This window comes from Falco peregrinus, chromosome 3 (genome assembly GCF_023634155.1).
Source record: "Falco peregrinus isolate bFalPer1 chromosome 3, bFalPer1.pri, whole genome shotgun sequence".
In the NCBI taxonomy this organism is placed as follows: Eukaryota; Metazoa; Chordata; class Aves; order Falconiformes; family Falconidae; genus Falco; species Falco peregrinus.
The window spans coordinates 113630962-113657740 of NC_073723.1; the positions used below are offsets into that span (position 1 = coordinate 113630962).

Consider the following 26779-nt stretch of genomic DNA (forward strand, 5'->3'; position numbering starts at 1 on the left):
GCCCGGGCGAAGGGCGGATAGGAGCGGGTTGGCCGGTGGCGGGTGTGTTCCTGCTTGCGTGGAGGCGGGACCAGTGCTGCAGGTACGGGTCTCACTGCTGCAGCTGGGCTGCTGAAGCGTCCCCGGTTTCCCGGGGCCGTACGTGCTTCGCTCCCTGACGGTGTTCGCCCGCCTCCCTGACCGAGCGGTTTCTGTGTAACCGCGGCGGTCTGTGAGGTACCGAGGGACAGCGAAGGCGCCAAGCCCCCAGCGAGCGCTGGGCCTTAGCCTTTGCTAGGTGTAGTTTCAACCCAAGGTATTTTTCTCCCTTTCTTCTGTAAAAACACAAGCTTTTTTGCACTAGATCTTTCATTACACCACTAAATATATTTTTGTGAAAGATAATGATCTTTTCCTCCTTTTTTACCTCACACTCAAAATGAAACTCCAGTAAGAAACAGCTAGGGTCTGTGTTGACTGTAAGCAGATGTTCACTAGCAACTCTGCCTGTTTGATTGGTTGTAATGCACGTAGCTGACAAAAGGATTTTGAGAAGTTGCTCTTTCGGAAGAGAATTAAAAAAAAACGGAAAAAAAAATGGGTGGCAGGGTGGGGAGTTGCATCAGCAGCTTTTTTGCCCCTGGATGAGCAGAACCTCCGACTCAGGTTTGAGTCAGGTGTGAAGAGCTCCATAGGAGGGAAGAGCAGCAGGGTGTTAGGTGGGAAGCAAACTGGTCTGTGTGAGCAAAGGGTAGAATTAAGACATATTTCCATAAGCACTGCAAATAATTATAAAGCAATAACATCGGTTGGGGTGGGTTTTTTTTGTTTTCATGTGTATTTGAGGCAGATAGGATGTTTGATCTTGTGTTTCACTATACATCTTCTTTAATGTACTATAGTGATGTAAAGGTGTTTGAACAGAAACAATGTTTTTGGTGACTTAACCAAGGTGCCCAGAATGGGAAACAAATTATTTTATAAATAATTGGATCACATAATTGCTGGTCTTTTTGTAGAATGCATTCTATTGTTACCTTTATTTTTTAGCTTTTGTTTCATTTTGTGTTTCTTTATCTTCTTGGGATTATGTTTCATTTTGTTGTTTTTTTCCAGCAGACTTGGGGCTATAAACAAAGTTGGGGCTATAAAAAAAGCACAGGCTTATGTGATTTCATTTGCTGGTTTCTTCTTATGCTAAAATGTTGGCTTGTTCCATATTACATAGTCATTGCACAGAATAGCATGCAAGAAAATTATTAGGAGGCTACACACAAATGTATGTCTTAAAAGCCTTTGAGTAAAAGTTAGTAACCTTAAAGGTACTGCTGATGATACCAGGGGAAAGTGTTACATGCTGTTTAGAAGTACTCTGTGTAAGTCTGTCAGAAAGACCAACTTTTAGAAACAATAATAACAAGCTAATACAACGCCTTACATTTTTATCTATGACTTTTATAACTTTTCTTTTTTCATATCATCATTAGAGAAAGTATTTGAGAGTTTGTGAATCCTGGCTGTTCTTTTGGTTTTTCATTGTCTACTTGAACTATTGTAGAACCCAGAAGGCAACACATTTCTTCTATTCACCTAATTATAAAGTACTTTCACATGCAGCTGGCATACCTTAAAAACATTATAATGCACCTGGTCTGCAGTTGCACTAAAAAAGCCTCAGAGGCTGGTTTATGAAAAAGTTTCACCATCAAAGCAGTAGTGCAAGATAATTGGTCTGAAACACCTTTGAGTGCTTCTCTGGGGAGGTTTGTTGTTGTCCTTCAGTTCTGTAGTTCAAGTACGTATCTTCCTGGCAAAGGCTACCTCAAAGTCCCTGTCTGTCCTTGTCCCCCGGCTTCCAGAACATGTGACTGCTCCCTTTCTATTTCATCTTTTCATCATGCATTCCAAAATGTTTAAATTGTATTTTGTGAAAGCATGTGAATAGGTTACCATATAAATGAAATTAGGATAAGCAGTTTTGGGACTAGTAGCTTCTCTCATCCTCAAGATCTCCAAAGCATCCTCAAGCAAGTTCTGCATCACATTATCTGCTTTCAGATTGGCAATTTGAAGGAGGAAAGTAGCAATAAGAAAAGTAGTATCACTGCTGATAATAACCCTTCTATATTTCTAACAGTAAGGACTTAGTAATGCATTATTACACCTCTAGTCACACAGGTTTCCAAGCATCAGGTTTTCCTGGTTTCTACTTGGACCCTTTCTTCGTACTCACAGAGTTCTTAAGGTCACCATTGCCTTTCTGTATTGCTTCTCATGCATATCTTATGGAGCGCACAGCCTAAAAGCTGTGGGGGTTGAGACTAACTGCAATATTTAACGCTTTAATTACTGGTGTTAGGAACCTCTACAATTTAAATAAAGATGCAGTACGTTCCAGAGGTGCCATCTAGTGGAACAGCAAAGTCTGCGTGGTTGTTGCTGTGTATTGCTGAGATGTGACAGAGCAGGTCTGCTGCATGGATTTGTTATTTATATTATAATAACATGGTAATAGTAATTTTGTTTTCAAATAAATGAAAACTTATCAGTTCCAGAAGGAAGACACTGTCAGGATCCATAAACACCAGGCATTTTACTGCCAGTGCCCCAAATTTCCCTAACCGTCTAAAAAATAATAGTTCTTTTCTTCATGATTTGGCAACTACCTTAAATTTACATAGGCCTGTAGTAATTGTAAGGAGTATGCCCTCCACACTTCAACAAATTTTGTCTGCCTCTGGTGGCAGCTTTAAGAATTTAGAACTGACACCAAGTATCAGAAGGGTAGTGCTACTAATGTTTTTAAATGTCATTGGTTACGTTAGAATTTTTTTCCTCAGAGAAAGTAATTAAGTTACTAAGATTAAGCTAGATTAATCACACTCTCTTTCCACTAGCAATAAGATACCTGCAATATTAGTGTTACCAACAATAGGCAGCAACTCATTTCACATGTAGCTACCAAGCTGATCTGACCACTTCCATGTGTTTACAGGAGACAGAATAAAACTTACTTCTGTATTCAAGATTACACAAGGTCAAAAAGAAAATCATTTAACCTAAATGAATAAATGTATGCAAATAAATCTTAAGTGAAGAAGCATTGTTTTCACTCTGTATATGTGCTTATAGTGTTCAGTTATTTTGCAGACTGGAATCTACATGGATTACTCTGACCCATCTTCACTGTTCTGGGATTTGATCACAGGCTCGTTTCCTCTGGTAAGCTGAACTTAATTTTATTTTTGAGAACAAAGCAGCTGTGGTGCAATATAGGACCTTACATTACACATTTAAGATACAAGTGGAGTTAACTAGTAGTCTGCATCTTAAAGGGAAGCATTTTGAATAATAAATCTGTATCCTTTGTAGTCATCTTCACTTCTCTGCCATCATTCCTCCTCTGTTTTGTTTGATGTTGGCATGCCCCTTTAGAAAAGCCACCTTTTCTTGGTTTGAATTACAGTTGGTTAATTAGAGACCCAAACCATATCACCTATGTTTTGGGTTGGGTTTTTTTTCCCCATCCAAAAAGACATTCAGAAGTCAGGTACTTAAGACTGGTTTAAGGCATTTATTAGCAAAAATCAGATCTTTAACACTGGCAACAGCAGACTTATTTCCTGAGCCAGAAACATCAGCCCATTTAGGTTAATAGGTGCAAGGAATCAGTTCTTGTCCGTACAGCCATCACTGGACATGAAGATGTGTAGTCCTAGTATATAGCTGTCTCTCCATGTAGGAACTAGTACACATACTCAAGCTCTCTTGAAGACCTGTTTACATACTTGATTCTCACAACGAAGCTCCTACCAAAAATAAAACCAGACAGAAATATAAATGTTTATAGTAATCAAAGGAACAGCTTCTAAAGGTGAACACAAATCCCTTGCCATGACTAGTGACCACCACTGTGCCACCATGCTAAGTTATGCTTAACATTCTGAATTTAACTATATGTTACAGTGAAACAATGAAGTTGTTCCAGGTAAACTAAAATCAAAGTATCACGTACTCACCATGTACCATTCCGTTACAAATACTACAGAACTAGAAGATGACTTGTGCACGCCATGACCGCGTTATAGATCTTATTTTTGTCAGAGACCAAATTAGTAGAAACCTGAAGTAAATACCAGGTGGAGGTCATCTCCTTCAAGCCAGTGAGTCCAGCCCCTGTTCTTTTTCTCTCCAGTCTGGATACAGACAAGTCTGTCATTTTCCCAGGTAACTAGGCTCTGTGAAAGAGGAAACAAAAAAGTGTATCTGTAGGTCTTGGTCTCAGTTCTGCGGTATACTCATAGACAATGTCCTTTTTTCTTGGATAAAAGGGACGTAAATACTGCTCCTGAGGGAAAGTGAGACTCTTTGTCCACCTTGGGCTCCTACCTCTGCATTGCATTACAAGTAGTGTTCTTGGAACAATTTCAGCTCAAGTAGCTGGACTGATCATGGCATCTTAATTTTGTCACAGCCTCTTCATTTTATATATTCAGCCTTACCTTGCATTTTCTGTTATCCAGGCCTTTATTATCTTCTTCAAACTCTTCTCCAACTTTGAACTGAAGCAAATAATCTCTGAATGTGCTAGTGGTATGGATATAAAATGAATCACCATCTTGTTTGATCACTTTCTGAGGCTTCAGCATTTTTGCTATCTTGCGTGTTGCAAAGTCAATACCTTGGACAGGAGGCAAAAAGGTCAGAGTTGTATTTATCACCAGCCATTTTGACAGCCAGGACTTAACCTTTTTTTGCCACTAGAAGCATTTCTTAGATAGCGTGACCTGCTATGCACAGTTTTGTTGCTTGGTTGGGTTTTTGCTTTTTTTTGTTGTTGTGAGGGGTTTTTTTGTTTAAAGCTGTATTGTTACAATGACGCAGTCACATTTTGTACATTTTACTCTTTGGAAACCAGTTTACTCTGTTGTTACCCAATTCCTATGCAAGATTTCTAAGACTTTGAATCAGAAGAATTCTTCTAACATTTGGGGAGAGTTGGTTTGCCCCCCACAGACACCCCAGGCTTGATCTCAGATTTACCCCCTGCTTAGCTAGAGGGTATAGTTAAGGGCTGTCCTCATCCTTTGTCAGAGGAAAGGCATGATGTAAATTCACAAGAAATCTTTGCACACTCTACCTTAAAAAGGGTAAAATGAAGGGCAGTCCTAAAATGAATTACTTGGGCTTGTTTTCAGGACATGCCACTTAGACTTTTTAAGTGCACCTAGAAAATGTCACACCTGTCAAAAGATTTCCTGGTTATCTGTAATGATCAGTCACCTGTAACAGAATCCTTGTGTTCTTGGTAATACTGAGCTAAAGTGCTTGTAGGTTTTTTCTATTTGTCTAACAAATGTTTGTTTCATTAAAGGAATGGGCCTTTGGCAGGCAACTGGATTACATTGCATCCCAATAGTATGCTCAGAGTTAGGGTTTCAGGAAGGGGAATGGGTAAAATGGGAAGCTGTGTCTTAATTTAGTAGTTTTCATCACCTAGATTAAAACTGACATTTCATAGGACTGCTAGAAGTTTCTCTCTTTGTGCAGGCTGGGCTTGTGATCTTCTTAACAGGGTGCGTTCAGCGACCATGTGTTGAACCATCTGGCTCACGCAGGCTGTGTTTGAAGTGGGACGTCGTTACTGTATGCATTAAAGAAGTGCCAGAATCTGTCAGTCATGTTTTTACAGGGTTACCAGTTTATTTTAGCATAGAGTACTGGCAACAGCCACACACATTAAGCCTTAACATGGTCATAAAAATGTTTAAATATAAACTACTTACAAATCTACTTTTTAGAGGTAGGTATTAAAGTGAAGGAGGGACTAGGCTTGGAATAGCTATGTCCTTATCCATAATCCTCTAGTTACTCAGCTGGTCGGATATTAGCCTCCTCACTCTACCTACCCTGGCAGAAAAGTTTTTCATTCTAGCTCTAACAATATTGATTTCAGTCCTTGTTTTTTTCAGGATACTGGCAACCAAGCAGGAATAATTAAAGATGGGTTGTAAATCATCAACAGGATTCTTTGCCTTTACTTCTAATAAGGTCCCCCAATTACATTCTGAAAACAAAGTACATTTTTCACAAGATTGGTAATTGCATTTCACTAAAGAAGCCCTTTACTTAGTTCGACAATGTTTATTATCAGGGAACAATCAGAATCTCTATTCCATTTGAAGACAACACATTAAGAGTTTATTACTTTGTATTCAGACAGAGGAATAAATTCTCATTATGGAAGCACCCTTTCTTTTTTTCTAATTGCTAACACAGTGGGATTAGAAATAGAGAAGAGTTCTTTCACCATGTTAAAGACACCAGCTAGACAATTGAAGTAGGTCACCCAGCGTCGCCCAGCATAGATAACAGCCAGAAAACAGATTTCATTCTAGTTGTGTATACAATAACCAGCAAGGGACACTGGTGGTCATTAGTTTACGTAAGTCAAAAAGGTCGAAAGGGGTAGGAGAGGCAGGGAGAAGAGAAGACAGCACACAAGGTTGCCTGCTGTTGCAGTCTGCAGTGAGCTTTGTACAAGAAGCTAATAAAGTACCAATAACTTCCTTAGTTCCCCATAAAAGCACCGTTAATCTCTCTCTATAAAACATCTGAGCAAGGTAAGAGGTTTGCTTCAAGCACTGCAGGAAAGGGACAATTAGAGAGACTTATCAACAAGTCACAGCAATGAGAGAAGTATTTTGTAAGCTGTTTAAAGATAAATGACACCAAGCTAACCAACTGCCTGGAAGTGGAAAATACCCAAGTGCTTTTTTGTTGTTGTTGTTCCTTGGCATTTAATTAACTGTAGATGTAGGTTCTTGTATGTGCTCAAAAGCAAGAGAAATTGAGTGGACAGGGCAAACTCTTCCCTGGCTCTGTTGAAAGCTGTTAAAAATTCCACTGTTAATAATTATTAGGCTGAGAAATTCCTGAGAGCTGCAATGACACTTGGGTAACATGCTAAAGTATAGTTAATGCTGGCTGTTTATCAATAAGCAAAGATCCTTCCATTGTTTTGCAGAGGAAAAAAAAAACCTCAGCAGTATCTAGGTATTAGAACTCAGACTGTTAAAATTCAGGAAGACCCTTACAGGGGAAGGGATGAAGGATAGAACTGGGTATTTTCACCTACCTAAGGCCACCATGTAACCTTCAAAGTTGTCATTGCTGAAAAGGATCCAGGTTCCACTGAAATCCACAGGCATTGCCAGACTGTGGATGGAAGTTGCAGTCAACCTCTGACCAAAAAGCAAAATGAAGGAGTGGTTGTCTAACCAGGCTTTATATAAGGAAGACTGTGGGTGGGATCACATCCCGGAGCCTTTCTGATGGAGGGGAAGGGTACTCTTGCTGGCCCAATAGGTGAGAGGGTATTTGTAGATCAGCTTCTGTTGTGTTGGAGGGAAAAGTTCACAGTTTCTGAAATCTTTTTGTGGAGCAAATGTTAACAGCCCAGGAGTCACAATGCGAATGAAAAACTGGTTTAAACTGTGTCCATCTTGTATGCATTAAAGGGAATCATGGTCAGATGTCATTACTAAAATTCACTGCATGTTTATTAGATCTGTGGCTTTATGCTCTGAAATCTACCTATTTGTAGAAAAGGTGATCTACCCGTGGTAAATACATGCTATATTTGAACAGGCAGGGATTGACTTAAACTGTGGATGGTATAATATCAGCACATTTTAAAGCAGTACCTATGACACAGTGATAGAGATAAGTGTTCTATCTTGTTGGTTTATGTCTGGAGCAAATAGTAGGCAACATCACTGTCTAGTGGTTGTAGCAGAAAAATGAAAGACAAAGCTTGTTTGTGTATGTTATTCCCTGATGTGACTCTTAACCCTGCTCTGCTATGCCACAGTTTAACTATTTGTGTTCTGGTTTCTTTAATGCTGTTAGTTGTGTCCTAGTTAAATGAACATACATGTACAAGATTCTTTATTTTCTCAGATGCCTTACCAGCCAGAAAGTTTGTGTAACAGATGGGCTTGAAACAGCAGATCCAGAGGCCTGAGCTCTGCTCCCAGTTCTGCAACTCTGTATTAGTCAGTTTTCTTAGATGGGAAAGAGGACAAATACCTGTTCTTGCAATCCACTTTCAACTCCTAAAAATGGCCAATAATAAATTCAAAAAATACCCTAGTGTATACAGAAGACATAGCTCCCCACTTCATTTTTTACTCTTGACACATACAGTAAAGGAGAGATGATACAGAAGTTATTCCCATTGATGCTTTATTAGATGCTATGCATTGTGGCAGAGCATATAGGGAGTAGAGCACCAGATGCAGCAGGCAAGTTTCAATGTTGGACTTTTATCTTCGCCTAAGAAGTGAAAGAAATCTCTTAAGTGATGACTCAGCAATGTGTTTTAAAAAGTGAATAAAGAACGCTTGACTTCAAAGAGAAAGAGTATATAAGGAACTTGGAAGTAAGATTTTATTGGAAGATACGTGACTCTCCAATCTTTTCCAATTCCTCCATATGTGGCTACTTTTTGTAAACTGTATGCCTTAATGTCACAATTTACTAAGGGAGAAAAATGAATTTCATAATCCTGGACAACTAGACACTCTAGAATTGCTACGTACAGGAGAGCTAGATAACTTTCTACCTCAGTTTCCTCATCAATAAAATGGGGAAAACAATCAATCCCGAAGTCACAGGCATGTTTTGAGCATTAGCTTGATCACACATTTGAAGTGGTCAGATGGAACAGTAATGAGCACCATAATGAAGGTTATATTAAAAGAAAAACCTGAAATTGATGGGCAAGGGAAGTCTTATCTGTGTTGCTACCATAGTAAAAATGGAATTTGGTGTTCTGAATCTTGAATGAGGACACTCACCTATGGCTACTACATTTATCTGTTTACTGACTTGGGTTAGGCTGAATTAAAAAGACAGTATTTTGCAGAGAGAATTAAGCTTCCCTGAACTTTAGCTACATTTTTGGAGCTGACAGTTTGACCTGTATGACTCACAGAATCGGGCGAGTAGGAAATTAGGACGTCAAAGCTTGTTTCCTGTTTGCAGATGGATATTGTTCTCTAACCTGTACTAAACTAGGAATGGCACAGGGAAATGCAAATTAATGCTTCCCCTGGTCTCAAATAGTAACATTTCACCCATAATTTGTTATTACGATGTTATGGTAGTAAAGCACTGTTGCAATACTGACTGTTCCAAGTAAAGAGAAGTCGGTACTTGGATAAATCCTGTGTAAAAAGCCTGGATATTACATTTTAACTAAAAATTAAGATTATGCAAACTCTCTGGGATGTGGTGCTGCTTTCTGTAAATCAGTACTTAACTAACCAAGACTTATAAAGGGTACTAGGGTTACTATTTCAAGGCTCAGCTGAAGAATTGCCTATGGAACTTTTTGTTAGAACTGCTGAGTGCACTGGCCACATCCTATGATGTTTCATTTCTTTCTCCCTTACAAATTCCCAATTTTCTTTTTCTGGAAATAATTTTTTTCTATTTCTATCTTAATTGCTGTGCAGCACTGAGCATCTAACACATTCCATTATGGATATGGCCTTGTTACAGAAGTAGATGAAGTGTTAAAACTAGTAAAAGAAAAGATCCATATTCAGCAGTTAGTGTAATCTTTGAACAATGTTCTGTTTTGTATAGACATAACTGTACTGACATCACTCTACCTACTTCAAAATCACGGTCATCAGGCATCAGATTTCGCTAATAACAGATGACTCAAATTAGCATGTTACATGCAGTCTGTTTTATTGAAAGACCCACCACACATAACTACATTAAAACCTAGTGAAATACAACTGTTTAAAGAACAAAGCTTTATAAAACCTCCTATTGAATTTGCAGTTTCTCTAGAATTACACAAACTGCACCAACACACACCAGCATCATTATTTAAAGTGCAGTTTTGCTCCGAAAAGTGACCACATAAAAATAGGGTGCTTTCCCATTAGAAGAATCTGCTCTGTTTATTCAGAAGCACACAGGCTGACTTGGTTGCTGAAAAGAATTCTTGTCAGTCATAAGACAGACAGCAAGCAAAACAGATCTTGTTCTTTCCTGTGCATCATCAGTAACACAGTTATCTTCAATCAGCTATGGCAATTTGATTGCTAAGGTGTCACAGGGGGCATAATTTATCCTTGGGTACCTGTATTACTATTGATGATGAATGAACTCAGCCTCATTATCAAAGGACAGTAAGCTTGCCTGTACTCCAGGGGGGGAAGTGGCAAACCAAGCACATGTGATACAGGAATCAAGAAAAAAAAAAATAACAACCTAAGGATCCTTGATGCTATTTTCTGTCACAATGCAGTTACAGATGCACTTTGAAGTTGTGCCTTGATTTGACTACACTAATCTTGTAGATTCTCTGTAGATAGTCACATTCATAGGCTGGAACTAGTAGAACACAGAGTTTTAGTATGGTAATTGCAGATTTTCATGTGGGGCTCCAAGTTTGCTTGCCTGATGCTATCTCCACTGTGGGTTACAGGTTGTCCCAACAGCATCACCATTTCCCTGCTGGATTTTATATGAGCCTTGCAGGCCCTAGGGCCACTCATGATGTTCTGTGTTTGGCTTCTGGCTTTCAGGCTCCCCCTAAGCTCCTAGGGAAGCTCAGACCTCTGCCTCGGCTCTTTGGGGATCTTCTGCCCAGGGAAGGATGACAGGCTGTCACAGGTATGATCCTGGAACTTGTCCCAGGTTCTAGACTTGCCCAACAGCATCTAGGCTTCCTACCCTGAAAGTCTCATGTTCTGCTGGATTTGTTGATCTGAAAAATGTGAACAGAGTCATCTCATGGAGATCGTACAAAAAGGCTGTTGATCCATTAGGTAGCATCTTGGAAACACTGACATTTTTAATAAGGCATGTGATCCAGACAAAAATAGGATGACGGCAAATATAGGGAGGTAGAGTTCTATCTCATGACATTCACAGTGCCTCTAGTTTATATTCAGATAATACAGACAATATACCATTAGACTGAAACCCAAGTTTCTAGCAATGGAAAACATTTCACTGATGTACAGTCTTAATATCCTACCATTTCTTCTCAACTCCAGTTACAGAAAACAATTCTGCTATACACATTTGTGTGAAATATTTTTTTGGCTCAGAAGTAAAAGCTCATTCATCACTTGAAATAAAGGGACAACTGTCTGAGAATCAGTGCAATGATACTATTAATTTATATCCATTAAATCAATGGCTCTAAACCAGTTTTCTGAAGTAGGTCTGTCCTTCCACGTGAAACAGCGCTGAGCTTAATGTACAGTTCTGGAAACATGACTTGCAAAGTAAAGCACAAGGCATTTCTGGGAGCAAATTGCATGATGGCAGACAAACAGGCTGCATATTTGAAAGGCAGGGGGCTCAAAGCATGGTATATCTACCACCACTTCACTTAGGAATAAATTTTTCCCTTCTAGGACAGAGCTAAATAATTTCTCTGAGGTGCACAACATGTTGGCAAATAAAAAAAAAGTTATATAGGCTTACTATCAGTAAGTGGTACATTTTGAAATTAAATTACTTTGTTAAGACACTGCAAGTAAAAATATTTGTGTTAGTATTTTATAAATAGCAGAGCAGTCTGAGTGAAAACTAATCAGAACCCTTTTGTTTGTTAATTTGTAATTCTCATATGCAAGTGTGAATTCTTATACTTAGTTCACTGCACTGTGACAAAATGTTTAAATGTGAAAATCTTATTGAGTTTAAAAAAAGACTGTGTAGGTCCAATTATTAAGTGCAAACCTCAACAGCAATTAGGTATGTACTAAAGCCACAGAATTAGCCCACTATCTACTTTAAAAAAAGACAAACAGAACCCCCAATCCCTAAACTTGACATTTTCTGGTACTGAACTAGCTTTTTTTCACAGCTGAAAGTGAGTTGTATAGTGCCTCTTAGTTCTTGGAATCACTTGCATGTTTCTGTAAGGGAGCCAAGATAACCCCAGCATTCCTGTCTTCACTCTCTAGACTATACAGATTGTTTTTTTCTATGTATGCTTGAACTACATCAGGTACCAGGTAACGAATGCTGTGGCCCCTCCGCAGTGCTCTTCTAATCTTGGTGGATGAAATGTCATTTGTGATCCATTCTTCCACAAGGTGAATGTTGTTCTTATGTTTCCACAAAATATCAGATTCATAGATGAATTTCTGAACGCTGTTTCCAGCCCTACTTATGCATACAAGGCCATGATTTTCCACAATTTCAGTGATGTCCTCCAGCTTCCACAGATTGGGGATCCCAAATGATTCCAGCATGTCACTTCCACAAAGCAGTTTAACCTGTGGGACACCTTAAAAAGAAAAATAAGTGAGCAACAGGACTTGGTTTAGGCCACTAGATTTCAGCTAACTTGATGGGGGCGTTTAATTTCTAGGCTACCTCAGTGTATCTTTGGTTAAGATGAGACAATGGAATGAAATAAAAGATTCAGAGTATAGAGTTTATAATTAGTAGTCTCAATACAGGAGTTCTCTGAAAAAAGGTTATGGGATTCTTTTCCTTCAAAAGGACTGGAAAATAAACTCTCTTATGCTTATTTAGCCTTGGGCTGAATCAATCACTATGATGATCAAAGTGAAAGAAAATATAGAGAAAATTCCAGAATAGGTAAGTATAAAAGGATACCGTAATGCTTGTAAAACTTTTATCTGATATTCCATAGAACTACAGAAGAGGCGCTAACTTTCACAGGACAGGGGGCATAGGGGATTATGTAAAAGGGAAGAAAATATGACTGAGAAAACCCCAACCCATAGACTAGGTGACCTGACTTCAGGGGGACTCTGTTCCGTACTATGTTTTAGAGGGAATCTAGAGAAGCACGTTGACAGAAACTGCTTTAAAGTAATGGAAGCAAAACAGACTGCTATAGATTTGCAGCTTCCAGTAATGTCACAGGGTGGTAGGAATATAGTAAAACACCTGTCAACACAATACGAAAAAAACCTGCCTGATGCTGTTTGTCTTTTCTTTGAAAGCATTTTCATTAAACAGCTATCAATTAAACAGTAGAATTTGGAAAGGTTCAAGGGAAGAAGTCAGAGAGAAGTCAAGATTTCCTAATATAAAGGATTAAGATGGTCGTTATGCAAGGCCGTTCAAATATTGTACAAGTATGTGTAACTGTACACGTCAAGCTAAAGAACTAAAATTAACATCTAAAAGCAGTATGCCAAATAAATGCTACCTAAAATTACAAGGCCAAACTGTTGTATAAAGTTTAAATTACAATTTTAAATGATCCTGTACCCAGATAAATTTTGAATTTCAGGTCTTAATCCTGTCCTTTCTTCAGAAAATTATGATCCAAAATTCTCAGCTGTAACTGCAGTTTAGCAAAGTTCTGTAGCTAAACAGATGGCTTAGACCTTTCGAATTTCTATTACCTTGACTATTTTTCATGTCCTATATATTTTACCCTTACAGTCATCTTGTTACGAAGCTTTATGCTGTGGGATCTAAGGGAATAAACTTACTCAGTGAAATCAGAACCAAGAACTAGCATAAAAAAAAGTTACTCATCAGTGCAATTCCCTGGAAATAGCAAGTATTGTTTAAGCAGTAAATTTGCAAACAGACTTAACTTTTTACATCTGGACTCTGATTTTTCTTTTTAATGGGGTCATGCCTATTTGGTTCCTGCTTCCTCTTCCGTCCTGGCTTTGTTAAAGGTATAGCATTCTGCAGACTGTTGGTGGGATCAGGGGATAAAAGCTTTTGATGATGGTACCTGCAAAACAGACGTATTTTAGGTATTTTAAACATGTTGGAGAATACAGAGAAGAGTATGGCCTAATAAATAATCTATCAGTACTTCCTCCTGCAGTACATTGGCAGACATTCATCCAGGAACTGATCTGCTGGAAAAGGGACTTATGAAACCTGGGTCATAAGATATTCAAAGTGCAAAGATGTCAAAGCAACAACTACCAGGTTGATTTGATGGGGTTTTTTTAATAAAAAATTGTTTTAAAAAGAACCACCTCAGTGAAGTAGCAGTGACCGAAAGTAAAAACCATAAAACTTAAAAGATTCTCCTTCAGACAGTTCTCATGCCAGCCTTTGAATACACGAATGGGCAGCACAGCACCCTCGGAATCAAATGAGGGAACCGCGTGCAGTGTGCCTACCCTATACTAGTCTCTTGCCATTCCTTGTGAATACCTTCTCAGCATAAAAACTGACTAAAGCCTAAGAAAACATGTATCTTAAAAACTGTTCACAGGCTTATTTTTTGTACATTTATGGTAGACTCTTTCATTTACAATGCTCATATAAATAGTACTTCTGAATTCACTGAGTCTATTCGTATGATTTGAGGTTAGCCTGTTATTATTCTAATTTGTTAGAGCTAACGTCATTCCTTATCCTTCTATAGGTTCTTGAGACTTTTTAGAGTTTGGCTGAAGAATACCTTAAAACTTTTAGTGTTTCCAACCACTCACTCTGGCTGCTTTCCCAGTCATCAACTTCTACCCAATCTGAGTTTTTTGTAGCTAGTTTTGCCATAGTTACTCGGTGATATGCACTGATCAGACCTTTCTTCTTATATGCATCGCCTACTGGTGAAATTATTCCTTTGACTACTTTGTATTTTCCTGTGGAAAAAACACATCACACAAGAACATGAGAAGTGGTTGAGCAGATGTTACTTCCACTGTATTGTATTTAAACTATTACATAATCATTATTCACTGCAATCTCTAAGAACCAGCCCAGTGGAAAAGTACAGTACACTTCTGCCATTGTGCAAGGTAAAGATCTAGTAAGATACATTAGAAAGACTACAAAACTCACGCTTTAGCTCATTAGAATCAGTAATAAGCAACACATATATAAGACTGTTCTCTCACATATTTGGCCTGCGTGATTTTGTATGATACATACATGTGTGCTAGCTTCAATATCTAATTAGTATTTCCAAAAAGATCTGTCACTGTCAAACAGGCATTCATATACACAACGTATTCACCTTAATTCTAGTTATCAGAGCTGTTCTGAATTATATAAATTATCACCCTACCTGTTTCATCGAAGTAGTCTTTAGCCAGCTCAAATAGCCTTAGATGCATGTTGGTAATGGGATTGAAGGACCCACAGGCCAGCAGTACTACTTCAGTCTTCTTATCAGGTTCTTCCATAGCCATTCCTTGCAGCTACAGAGCCAAGTGGAGAATGTTGGTGCTCATTACCAGCCACTGCAAGAAGAGATGAGATCAAAAAGTAGTTAACACTTATCTGTTCTGCCAATAAGCAGATTTTAAGGTAAAATTAAACAGTGTATTTTCCCTCCATCAACATCGAGCCTGTGATTGTTCATGTGACCCTGCATTTTTAAGAGATTAAACCTACTACCTCTAGTTCTTTCTGCTTATCTCTGGATAGAGGGATAGGAGCAAGGAGCTGAGACAACGGTGGCATTACATTGCAGAAAGGAGGATAATTCTGTGGGCTTCAGAAATCAAGGATGTAGAGAAAAGTGAGCATGCTAGGAAGAAAACATATGTAATAAATAAGTGAACCCAAATTTGCCTTGCCCACATATTATCACAGTGGCTGCAATTTCCTCCTAGATGCAAGAGGAAACATCTTTAAAAATGGAATCACTGAAAACAAGCTGCTTGCCTGAAGAGAGGACAGTGTACTGCCCATTCTGAAGAAAAGCAGCTCATGCAGAAAAACTTCATGAGGAGAGATTATTTGTCCTAATTGCAGGACAAACTTTGTTAGAACAGTGCAGGTTTTTTAAGATGTCAGCCAACTGCCAAGAGACACATCTGCAGGGAACTTTCTTAACTTCCTTACTTCTAGTGCTTGCAGGGGGGAATAGAATATCCTATGACAGTTCCCAGTGCTGCTACTATAAACTGCAGTGAATCTATACAGCAAAATCTATAAAATTACCATTATATTTTATGAAATTCTGGAGGAGAGGAGGGGTAACATTTCTTCATTTGGGATTTATTTACATTTTACATGCTTTTGGTATGTGGGAAGGGAGTACTATGGACTAAATGTGAAATCTACTTTGTGTTGCAGAAAGTAAGTGGTAGGTATACTAGTGGAACAGATGACAGAAGAATAGTGAATAAAAAAAAGTTCAGTAAAAGCTGCAATACCGATTATTATTTTTTTTCTTTTTTAAAAATACAACAGCGCTGTTCCAGTTTTGAACTTTACTTTCAGAAAGCTGCTTAACAGTTGCTGAAAATAAGGAAATGTCACTACTCTTTCATTTCTCCTCACACTGCATGGATTTTTTTTTTTTTCTCAGTGTTCTTTTCTTTCATGAGAACATTCTGGCTTGGCAAGATGGTTTCCCTTAGCAAATGAAAACTGGAATATGTTATGGGCCATTCTTCTGCTGTGTTTGAGACATCTGTGTCTAGCACTGAATAGTCTGCCATTGTTTCTACAGCAACATCACTGGAAAGATCCCACAAGGTCACCCTCGGATTCTGTCTCCTTTACAAAGAAGCTGAGTGAACTTTGCAGTCGCCACAGCGGTGAGGTATCACAGCTAAACCTTAACAGCTACTATGTACTAACATCAAATAGCCCTTGAATAAAAAGAAGTCGTCCAAGGCTTCACATCTTGCAAGTGTTAGTACTTTTCTGTGCTTTCAAGAGTTTCACAAACTTTTAAAATATTCTTTATTACTGCAGAGTAGTTCAGCATTTGAAGGGTTTGGTGTTAACTTGGAATGCAGTCTTCACAAGGGCATCAGCTAGAAGAGTTACTATGGGAACAGGCAAGGAAAGGAGTTAGACTTGCCTTTGTAATTCATAAAGCCCTACTTTCTAAAGAAAGTGGCTCATGCTGCAAATTTGAAAAGGGCTGATTTTTTCCTTTTTTAAAAAAAAAGCAAGGGCAAAATTAATAGTAAATTTTAAGATTAAAATATATAGGGCCTTTTCTGGAGTTAGTCAAATGTCCTTCATGCTGCTAGCTAGTCTTACAATCTTCAGAAACAGGCAATTATTGCATCATAAACTCACCTTGTAGTGCTTCATATCTGCATAGAAATTGAGAATATAGATGTAATAATTTGCACATACCCTCAGTTTCCTAATTTGTATCGACATCCTCTGCCTATCGCTGTTTTCACAGAAAAAAAAGCTGCATGGTTGATGGGGAGAGCAGAGGAAATGACAGAGGCATCATGACACGAGTACCTTTGCTGTTATGCCATCCCTGTAACCAACACAGCACCATCAGGGCCAGGATCTATTTTGTATGAAATGACCTTCATAGAGCTCCAACTTTTTGGGAAAGGCTATAAAACTTGCAAATCCCAGGAGAGAAAAAGACAGCTGGATTCCAGTGATGAGTGAAGCCCAGACACTGCCCGAGCTGTGGGTACACAGAGATATACCTATTCTCACTGTATAATAATGTAAGTAAGTTTTGATGAATTATCTGTAATTTGGCACTGCCTGACACAGCTCTATTGCAGTTCAACCACAAGGTCCAAACTAGCAGCCCAGCTCCTACTATACAGAGATGAAGATCTGCATGCAGGTGTTCAGTTTTACAAAACTGAGCAGTCTTAAAATAATTAGTGCTATCTTATGCCAAATCCTAAATGAAATAATAGTAACGCCTCTCTACAGAGACTTAAGATGGAGAAACAAAGTAAAGTGGCCTTCACTCACATTCTCTCTAAGAATGGGACATCCTGGATCATTTTCCCTTCTTCTTCAGAAGGAAAAATGAGGTGCCCCGTGATGTACTCCTTTATGTAGATGCTTATATATAATCTCTTCGTGCTTATACCTGATCTTACCGGTGTTTAGTGTGTACTACTTGCAGTCCAGCTAGCGCTCAGCTGGATTTGGCATGCATTCGCAGCAAGAAAAATCGGGTACGCCTACAGCAGGTTTTGGGGTGGCTCTGGAAACCAACCCGCGCTCCTGCGGGTAAGCAGCTGCGGCCCCTCGCTGAAACTGCCGGGAACGCCACACAGCAGACCTGCAGCGCGCAGGCCGCAGGCAGCCCTGGCACGCTCGGCCCGCGCTCGGCCCGCACGCGGCCCCGCCGCCGCCGCCCCCGCCCGCCAGGCCCCGCCGCCGCCCGCCAGGCCCCGCCGCGCCCCGCCGCCCGCGCTTACCGCCGGGGCCGCCCGCCAGCCGCGCGCGGAGGGGCCCGCGCTCCCATTGGCCCGGCCGCGCCGGAAGCGGCGCCCGGCGGAGGCGGCCGCTGCCCCTGGGCTCCCGTAGCGGCCTGCCCGGGTGAGGCGGCGCGGCCTGCGCGGTGGGCGGCTCTGCCCGCGGGGGCCAGCCGCGGGGAGGGGGGGAGCGCTGGGGGTGCCCGCGGCCCCGCTGCCCCTGCCCGGTGCCGCTCTCGCACCCTTGCGGCGGGGCGGCTGGCGGCTATGCCGGCGGCTGCGGGGGGGCGTGGGGTGCCCGCAGCCGGTGGGTGTCGAAGGTGTCGGTGTGTTTCGGGCACCTGTCTCCGGGTGGGAGCTCCTCAGCAGCCCCCCGAGGGGCCCTGGAGGGGCAGACACGGCTGTTCCCTGTAGCGGGGCCTCCGTATTTCAGCGGGCGCTGCTGGGGGCGAAGCCTGCCGGGCCGTACGTGCTGGGGCTGCTGGAGTGGCTGCCTCGCGAGCCGCGTCGTGCCGCCGGGGCAAGCGCTGTGGAGCAGCCGCACGGTTCCGTGCCCGCTGCGCGGATTTCCGAGTGTTGCCATCAGCCGTGCCATCGTCAGCATAACGCATTATTTTCTTGATACTTGGAGTGTTTTAAAGTAAGTCCCAAGCTGCTGACACACAACAATAAAATGTTCTTTCTCCTAGGAATGTCACATAACAACTGAAAATTTCGTGTGGAAACAGAAAATGGCTTCAAGAGGAACAACAGAGACCAGTAAACTGAAACAAAACTTGGAAGAACAGTTGGATAGGTTAATGCAGCAGCTTCAAGATCTGGATGAATGCAGGTAATAAAAATAGATGCTTTCTGCTTACGTGGTAGTGTTTTCCTTAAGTGGTTGGCAGAAGAAAGTGGTACCTTTCAAATATCTGTCGGGGTTTCTGTTTTACTTTATGTTTTTTAAACTAGATAGGATGTTTGTGTTAGATATTTAAAAATTGTCTTTAAAAAAACTTTTTATTAAGATCGTTCTATTATCTTCTTGAGGAAAAGGCAGACAGAAATACTCTTACTGTTTTGAAGTTCTGTACTTCATTGGGATTTTTTAACTTAAGAGCTGTTCACAGAATTCACAACTTTCATATGGGCTTTTTTAACAGCAGTTACCAAATAGCTTTTGCTTCTGTTTTGTTTTGTCTTGCAACTGTGGATGTTTGGATTTGGGGTTTGGTTTGGTTTTTTGTAGTTTGTCTAACATTTTCACATGGGTTTTTTATATGATTTTGTGTTAGGTTTTTGTGGGCTAATAAAATTTAAGATAGACAATTACCAGAAAAAAGGATTTTTTTTCTATTTTAGTATTTGTACTTAACTTCTCGTGTGGTCTTAGATACTTTCTTTGACTGTAATTCTAACTTTTCCAAGTAGTATGTTTTTTTTTCAAGAACAGCTATACCTGCTAAGGGTTGATAGTGCCGTTCTTTGAGTTGGGCAAGGTTTAGACAGCAGGATCAGTTGAAGATCCTGAATAACTTGGTGGTTTCTGGGTGAGGAGGTAGAGTTCTCAGATAATTTCACTCATTGCAACTTTGAGCAAAACTATCTCTCTGCATGTTTTTATTGAGATCCAAAATACACTTTTATATATTGCACCAAGTGTCGAGTATCTCATAGTTGTCAGGGCCTTTTTAATGTAAGCGACTTCATACAAACAACACAAGTGCATGGGTGGCTAGGAGGTAGTGTAAAACCAGGAAAACTACACATTAGATTAATAACAGCTAACAGGGCTAGAGCAGAGTAAACTGAGGCGATGCGAATGTTTTTATTGCTGTCTGAGGAAGCATGCTTCATGGTATTCCCTGATGTTCTTTTCTCCATGATATATCTCAGGTTTAATCCTATCAATTAATGTATCTTACTGGATCCCCTTTAGAGAGGAACTAGATGCGGATGAGTATGAAGAGACCAAAAAAGAAACTCTAGAACAACTGAGGGAGTTCAATGACTCTCTGAAGAAGATTATGTCTGGAGATATGACTTTGGTGGATGAGCTCAGCGGGATGCAACTGGTAAGGATGATGTGTGACTAGAAATAGTTCACGTTCTACCTGGACTCAGTGAAGAGAATAGTTACAAGTGGTTCGTTATAATTTTTAGGCAGGCATGTGTTGGAAGCTAGATAGATTATCTATCTAATGTTTTTATTATTTAATATATGTGTACATATAAAGACCTGGTTAGGTCTCTTCATTTTAAAAGGAAAAGAAATGTTGAGGCATTATAACCATAACATTGTAGAAGAAACTGTGGGAAATTGCAGGGACTAGATATATCGGATCCTTAATATTAGAAATAGTACAAATTAATATAAAAGGTGTGAGGGATGATCCAGGGCAATATATATATCATGAGAAATAAAAGTTCATGCCTGTTTGTTAGAAAGCATAAAGATAGCATTTCCTGTGTCCTTACTGCTGGTTTGCATTTGAGAGTCACACCAGTCCAGAGGAAAAGGCTGTAGGAGTGACTGTGTAACTTGTAAGTTCTGTAGTGAATTGGTCTTATTTTATGCTGAGTTCCAAACTTTTGACCTATTTTCTCTTTTCAAATGTTTAATTTAGAGCATGATTTGTTCCAAGTTTTAGGGTTTTGTTTCCAGAGAGATCTTGGATTTGTCCAAACATGATTAAATCTCACCACAGTTATAATAGCTTTGGTACTCCATACAGGGTTTTGAATAACAGTAGGAGGTTTGCCTCATCATTACTTACATTCTGTTTCCCTTTAGAAGAGCTGTAATCATCAGTGTGGGCATTAAAACTGCAAAAGATAGCATAGCACATCCACTTGTGATTTGCTAATACCAGGAAGACATTGGAAATTATTAGAAATTAAGACCTGGACTGTAATGAAAAGTTTCACAGCTCTTTTGCAGTGTAGTTGCACTAGTTAGTGGATTTTTCAAGCTATGCATAAAATTAATTTTTTTTTTCCATCTCACTTCCATGGTTATACAAAAAAAGAAAAGCTCTGTAGCAGATAATGCAGAGGACTCTAATGATGGTTTCCAGCCTTCAATAATCTTTGTCATTCATCTATAACTTGAGACGCCATTAGTTTTGGACATTCTTGCTCTTTCCTTGTAGGCAATACAAGCAGCCATCAGCCAAGCATTCAAAACTCCGGAAGTAATTAGAATGTTTGCAAAGAAACAACCAAGGCAATTGAGGACAAGGCTGGCAGAGGTAAAGGTTTCTGTTTTACTGTAAAAACTGTTCATTTGAGCTAGACTGATGTAAATATGTAATGATCGCAAGGAGAGCACCAAGTGTTTTAGAAAACTTGGTGCAGCGTCATAAGGAGATAGAGAAGTTCTGTTTCAGAATTTGGTGTTAAATGTTTATTGAGGTAATGGGAACAACGATGTGTATTTCTGGAATTATATTCTGTCTTACTGCTTCAAAACAAAAATGGGATTAACAGATAATGAACTAACTGCAAATAGAAAATCTGAAGAGTATGAATATGTACTTGTGCTGGGGCTGGAGAGTGCACTTGATGTTTCGGAGGTCTAGCCTGAACTTGAGGTCCAGATAAAGTGAAATGAAGTCTGATTCCTCCATGTATCAGTGGTATGTGAATACATAGTTTTGAATGAAGAGCAGTCTTTGATTAAAAGGTTTCAAGTTTGGAGAAAACAAGAATGCTAAGGTTAGGTGCAAAAAATATTTGCAGAACGTTCAGAAAAACTTCACAGCTATCTTTTAAATTATAGGTAGCTTCGTCCCTTATTTCTGTGGGTACCTTGCTAACTGATGGATGGTATTTTTAGGCTGTTGCATTTCTCATGCTGTTGTGTTGAGTGAAACTAACGGGAAGCTTATAAATCCTGACTTATTTTCCCCCTTGGTATACAGATGGATCGAGACTTAATGATTGGGAAGTTGGAACGAAACCTGTACACACAGCAGAAAGTGGAAATCCTGACTGCCCTCAGAAAGCTTGATGAGAAGGTAAGGTGTTGATGTGATAGGTAGGTGTGTAGAGATTTCAGTCTGTTGAAGAGGAATTTGAAATCATTCAAGAAATTACAACTTCTGTTTATCAGCAAATGATAAAATGCATCTTGCTTTTGTAGTACATAAATGTCCTTCCATTTTCATGCTCAGCTTTCTGAAGCACTCACTACTGAACACATATCAAATAGTATTGTACGTTTATATAAGGTTATTTCTACTTTAAAATGCTCTCTGCGGTGGGTCATGTGAATGAATCACATATAAGCTGATATGAGTATGGTATTTATAAAAGCTACAAAATAATTCTTTTACTGGCTAACTACCACTGCTGTACCTGGCAGGAACTATCCAGGGCTTTTGACATACGCTGAGCTTTACTTAGGTTTGTATTAGTGATAATACACCTCTTGGTGTAAGATAAATAAATTGGAGAGGTGAGTGATAAACCAATTGTTTCCCCAATGAGTCCATCAGTGGCAGAAGAGTCCCTGGGTTTTACCACTAGAGGGAGGAAGCGAAGTTGTTATTTTTGTGGCTGGTATATGAAGAAAATGGGTTCCTGTGGATCTCTGTACTTAGATGTCCTTAGGAAATGAAGGATTATAATGGAAAGGATCAAATGCAGTACTTAAAGGAGTTTTATTCCAAGTAGATGACGTGAGCAAATGCTTTCCTTCAAAATATTTTTATTGCTTGACTGTCAGAGAAAAAAGTATTTTGGAAATAGGTTAAAAGGCTAGTTAAGATTGTGAACTGCATGCATGAAGATACCCTGGCATGAGTTCCTTGCATCACTTCAGACAAGCCACTTTACCACATTTTGATGTAATCTCTTTATCTTTTAAAATGATCAGTAACCTACTTCACTGAGGACTGCTAGGGTAGTAGTTTTACATCTGTACTGAATGTGAAAAATTGTAAATGTTACCTGTTTGTCTGCACAATACTGCAGAATGTTGAGTAGTTAGATGCTTGCTTATGAAGCACAGAAAAGGCAGGTAATTTAATACTTTTTCCTTCATTCCAACATAATTCTGAATGCCTGTACCTAATTTTTATATTTTTAATAAATAAACTGACACAAACACTGTGGACAGTGTGACACACTTAGGCTTTGATTTAATAAGGATATATATCTGAGGCTACTTAAATGAGCAAGTTTTAACTTGGAATATCTGAACCTCCCAAATGTAGGTTACTAGTTCATTATTGTAAATACTTTATGGGCATCTGTCACAAGGCATCGGAGCACATAGTAAAAGCAAAACATACATGTGCAAAGAGAACCGTTTCTAGGTCACTGACTCTTAACGTGGTCAGAAGCTGGTAGTGACTGCATATTTTTGCTTTCCTCAGCTGATGATAGGAAGTGAGCTTTGATCCTCATTGCTGTATTGACTACATGACAAAAAAAGTAATTGACATCCTTTGCATAATTTTGGTACAGAGGTACAGTGTGACCGTTTAATCAAAAATTGTCACTGGAGATCAGCTTGAAACTTAGTGCTGCATGTAGAAGCATGTCTGACGTTGCATTTGCTGTCCTTCCTGACAGGAACCATTGAGGAAAAAAAACTCAGTGGTAGGGGAGTAGCTTGCATTTTTACTTTGGCTTTTAAAATGTTAGGTAACAGTGCTGCTTAAAAACTTCAAATTGATGTAACCTGTCATAGTTCATGTATATGCCCATGTAGACAGTGGGGATTACAGTGGTGGGAATATGCACACAAAGTTAAGGTACTGAGTTCATAGTTGGTGGCCTTTTTTTTTTTTTTTTAGCTCACTGCAGATGATGAGACATTCTTGTCAACAAATGCTGGTACAGCTCTGAGCCAGTTTGAGAGAGTCTCAACTGACCTTGGTAAGTTTTCCTTCTCGTACCTTCCAATTTCTTTGCCTCATTGAACAATGACTGAGAGGAATACTTGTGATTCCCCTATGAAAGAGAAAATTCAAACAAAAGATTTATGCCATTAAACTTGGTGTACATTTTTCTGTTTTATTAACAATGAAACTCTGATACACTATCTACAAGAAAAAAGTAAGGCAGCAGATCCAGTGCCAAATGTCCATAAAATGCCAAGTGTTGCCCTTAATGCTGAAGGCTTGAATGGTCTGCCTCAAGCAGAGATGCTGCTCTTAGTTAAATACAGATCTTTTTTGCATTAATGACTCTCTTAAGGAGAGCCTTCTCCTTTGCTTGATGCAGAGAATTCAGCAATTATTGGCATGTTGTCAAAATGGAGCTTCAAAGCACTGTTCTTGCCATAATGGTGTCATAACTAATCATATTTACAAGACCAAAAGCTTAGGTATAATATGCATTAAATAAACACAACAGTTCATTCTAGCATTACAGTTAGAACTGTGATGAAAGAACTATGAATGGCAGGAATGTGCCAGACTAGGTCAGAGTACAAATAAACTGTCTCTGTGACCTACCTTTCAGTACCGCTCTTCCTGAGAGTGTAAGAACCCTTTTTGTTCAGAAGGGTACTTCATTAGAAGCTCTGCGTGTGTGTGGTGGGTTGACCTTGGCTGGACACCAAGTGCCCACCAAGCCGCTCTCTCTCAGTCCCCCTCCTCAGCAGGACAGGAGGAGAAAATAGAACTAAAAACTCATGGGTCAAAATAAAGGCAGTTCAATAAAGAAAAGCAAAGACTGTGCACAGAAGCAAAGGAAAACAAAAAGATGTATTCTCTGCTTCCCATCAGCAGGCGATGTCCAGCCCACTGTCTGGGAAGTAGGGCCTCAGCAGATGTAGCGGTTCCTTTGGAAGACAAATGCCTTAATAACTAATTCCTCACCTGCTCCTTTCTCCTGGCTTTTATTGCTGAGCATGGTGTCATGGTATGGGCTGTCCCTCTGGTCAGTTTGGGTCAGCTGGTTGAGTCACAGCAGGTCCTGGCTATGTCCCCTTCCAGCATCTTGCCCACCCCAAGCCTACAGGCCTTTGGGGACAAGACAGCCTCCATGCTGTGCCAGCACTGCTCAGCAGTAGCCAGAACAGGGGTGTGTCACCAGCGCTCTTCTAGCTACTGATGCGAAGCACAGCACTAGGAGAGCTGCTGTAGGGAAAGTTAACTGCATGCCAGCCAGGCCCAGTGCAACATGGCTGGTTTCAGACCTGTCAAGCCAGTATGTCTCCTTTTTTTTTTTTTTTTTTTAATTAGCTCAAGCGTTCTGCTTTTCACAAGGTAGGTTTGATTTTTATTTTTTTTTCCATCTCAAATATTTTGCTGGATTCTGTATACAAGGGCATTTGCAATTTCTACTAATACTGACAATGTTTTTCTCCCCTCATAGGATCAGGAGACAAAGTCTTTGCTCTAGCAAGTTTTGAAGTAGAAAAGGCGAAGCAATGAAGAGGTGCGTGAGGCTTGTGTCTCTCCAGTTATCAGCAGCATTGGACTTCTCATAGTGCATTTGTTTTTGATATGTTGAAAAAAAGAAAAGCAAAAAATACCCCAACAAACAAACCCTAAATCTCTTGGGTTCTTAACCAGAAGATATGAAGTAAACAGCCTTAAGTGCACTTTGGAACCTTGGTGTCTGTACTCCTTAGTAATACGAGTTCTGAGGCTGAACACTAAGTGGTACTCTAAAAACAAAAGCACGGTATGACTGTCTTGGGAAAGGATCGGCTATTTTGAACTTACCTAAATGTGTATTTCTCTAACTATTAAAACATAATCTTTTTGCATGTGGTTGTAGCAAGCAGATCTTTCTCAGGAGCAGTCCTAATGAGTGGAGCGGTTTTTTGGGTGATTCTTCACATTGCTCTCAAGTTGTCTTAATTTTTGTCTGGACTCCCTACTAAGTAGTTTATAGTAGGAATGCATTGAAGCTTTGAAAAATTGACGTAGTTTATTTGAAATGCCATCTTTCTACAAACTGTTTGCAGAAGGACCAAAATGAGTCTGTGTGCTGATCATTGGCCCTTAGCTGCTTGTTTGCTGTGTGTGTGAATGGGCACCATTGTGTCCCAGCCTTGACTGACAAACAATGGAAGCCCTGTAGGGAGGCTTCTGGAGTAATTTAACCTTGCATATTGAAATGGCAGGGAATTGCTAGGAAATGGCAATGAGAAGCCCTGTCTGTGACCTCTTACTTCAGCTCTGGGTGTATATCTACATGCTACCATTATTTCCCAGTATTTCTGAGAGAGCACAAAATAGCTTGCAAGTAGAAACAAGTTTCAAAAGGGGTGAAAAGCTCTCATTACATGATCGGTGCAAGTGTTGCTCGTCTATTTATCAGATGGTGGTCTTGTGGAGAGGGGAGGGTCTGTGCCTCCACTGCGAAGTTAGAATCCTGAATAATTTCAGGGTGTAGGAGGATTTATAATCTCATTTTGTTGAATTTTTAGCTCCTGAGTGTGGAGAAACTACTTGGGACTCTAGATGTGTGTTTAACTTCCTGAGAAACTATTTTTTGTAAAATCAATATTGGGTATCTTCAGTTCTTAAAGTAGTGACTGCTTCACACTGTAATTCAGTAGGTGTTAGCATTTTGTCTGAGCTAATTGGAAGCCTGTATTTCACTGAAACTTTTTTAGCTTGAGAAATGTGCATTTCAGATCTGCTCTACCCTTGGTATATATTCAGGTGTTGATCTAATGATATTGGCACCCCCCCCCCCCC

At 39.8% G+C, this 26779-nt stretch overlaps 3 protein-coding genes and 1 long non-coding RNA gene across 7 annotated transcripts; 2 read left to right on the forward strand and 2 right to left on the reverse strand.

Moving 5' to 3' along the window:
- Nucleotides 1-16531, forward strand: LOC114012274 (uncharacterized). The gene is made up of 3 exons (XR_008746649.1): nucleotides 1-82; nucleotides 3130-3201; nucleotides 16439-16531. It is a non-coding gene; the product is annotated as an uncharacterized LOC114012274 (long non-coding RNA).
- On the reverse strand, nucleotides 3553-7242 carry RBP7 (retinol binding protein 7). The gene is made up of 4 exons (XM_005237826.4): nucleotides 7118-7242; nucleotides 4482-4660; nucleotides 4116-4217; nucleotides 3553-3788 (listed from the first exon to the last, which is right to left on the reverse strand). Exons 1-4 carry the CDS (start codon nucleotides 7188-7190, stop codon nucleotides 3738-3740), a joined length of 405 nt encoding a protein of 134 aa, XP_005237883.1. The 5' UTR covers nucleotides 7191-7242; the 3' UTR covers nucleotides 3553-3737.
- On the reverse strand, nucleotides 10834-18619 carry NMNAT1 (nicotinamide nucleotide adenylyltransferase 1). 2 transcript variants are annotated; one of them, XM_055800652.1, is made up of 5 exons: nucleotides 18470-18619; nucleotides 15044-15218; nucleotides 14435-14618; nucleotides 13605-13750; nucleotides 10834-12310 (listed from the first exon to the last, which is right to left on the reverse strand). In XM_055800652.1, the coding sequence occupies exons 2-5, from the start codon at nucleotides 15165-15167 to the stop codon at nucleotides 11910-11912; spliced, it is 855 nt and encodes a 284-aa protein (XP_055656627.1). In that variant the 5' UTR covers nucleotides 15168-15218; nucleotides 18470-18619; the 3' UTR covers nucleotides 10834-11909. The 2 variants fall into 2 exon arrangements, with proteins under 2 accessions (XP_055656627.1, XP_055656628.1); XM_055800653.1 differs by lacking the exon at nucleotides 18470-18619 and adding an exon at nucleotides 18132-18245.
- Nucleotides 18138-26779, forward strand: LZIC (leucine zipper and CTNNBIP1 domain containing). 3 transcript variants are annotated; one of them, XM_055800654.1, is made up of 7 exons: nucleotides 18138-18252; nucleotides 18818-18960; nucleotides 20050-20185; nucleotides 21263-21361; nucleotides 22034-22129; nucleotides 23915-23996; nucleotides 25443-26779. In XM_055800654.1, the coding sequence occupies exons 2-7, from the start codon at nucleotides 18860-18862 to the stop codon at nucleotides 25499-25501; spliced, it is 573 nt and encodes a 190-aa protein (XP_055656629.1). In that variant the 5' UTR covers nucleotides 18138-18252; nucleotides 18818-18859; the 3' UTR covers nucleotides 25502-26779. The 3 variants fall into 3 exon arrangements, with proteins under 3 accessions (XP_055656629.1, XP_055656630.1, XP_013154974.1); XM_055800655.1 differs by lacking the exon at nucleotides 18138-18252 and adding an exon at nucleotides 18411-18435; XM_013299520.3 differs by lacking the exon at nucleotides 18138-18252 and having other exon boundaries at nucleotides 20007-20185.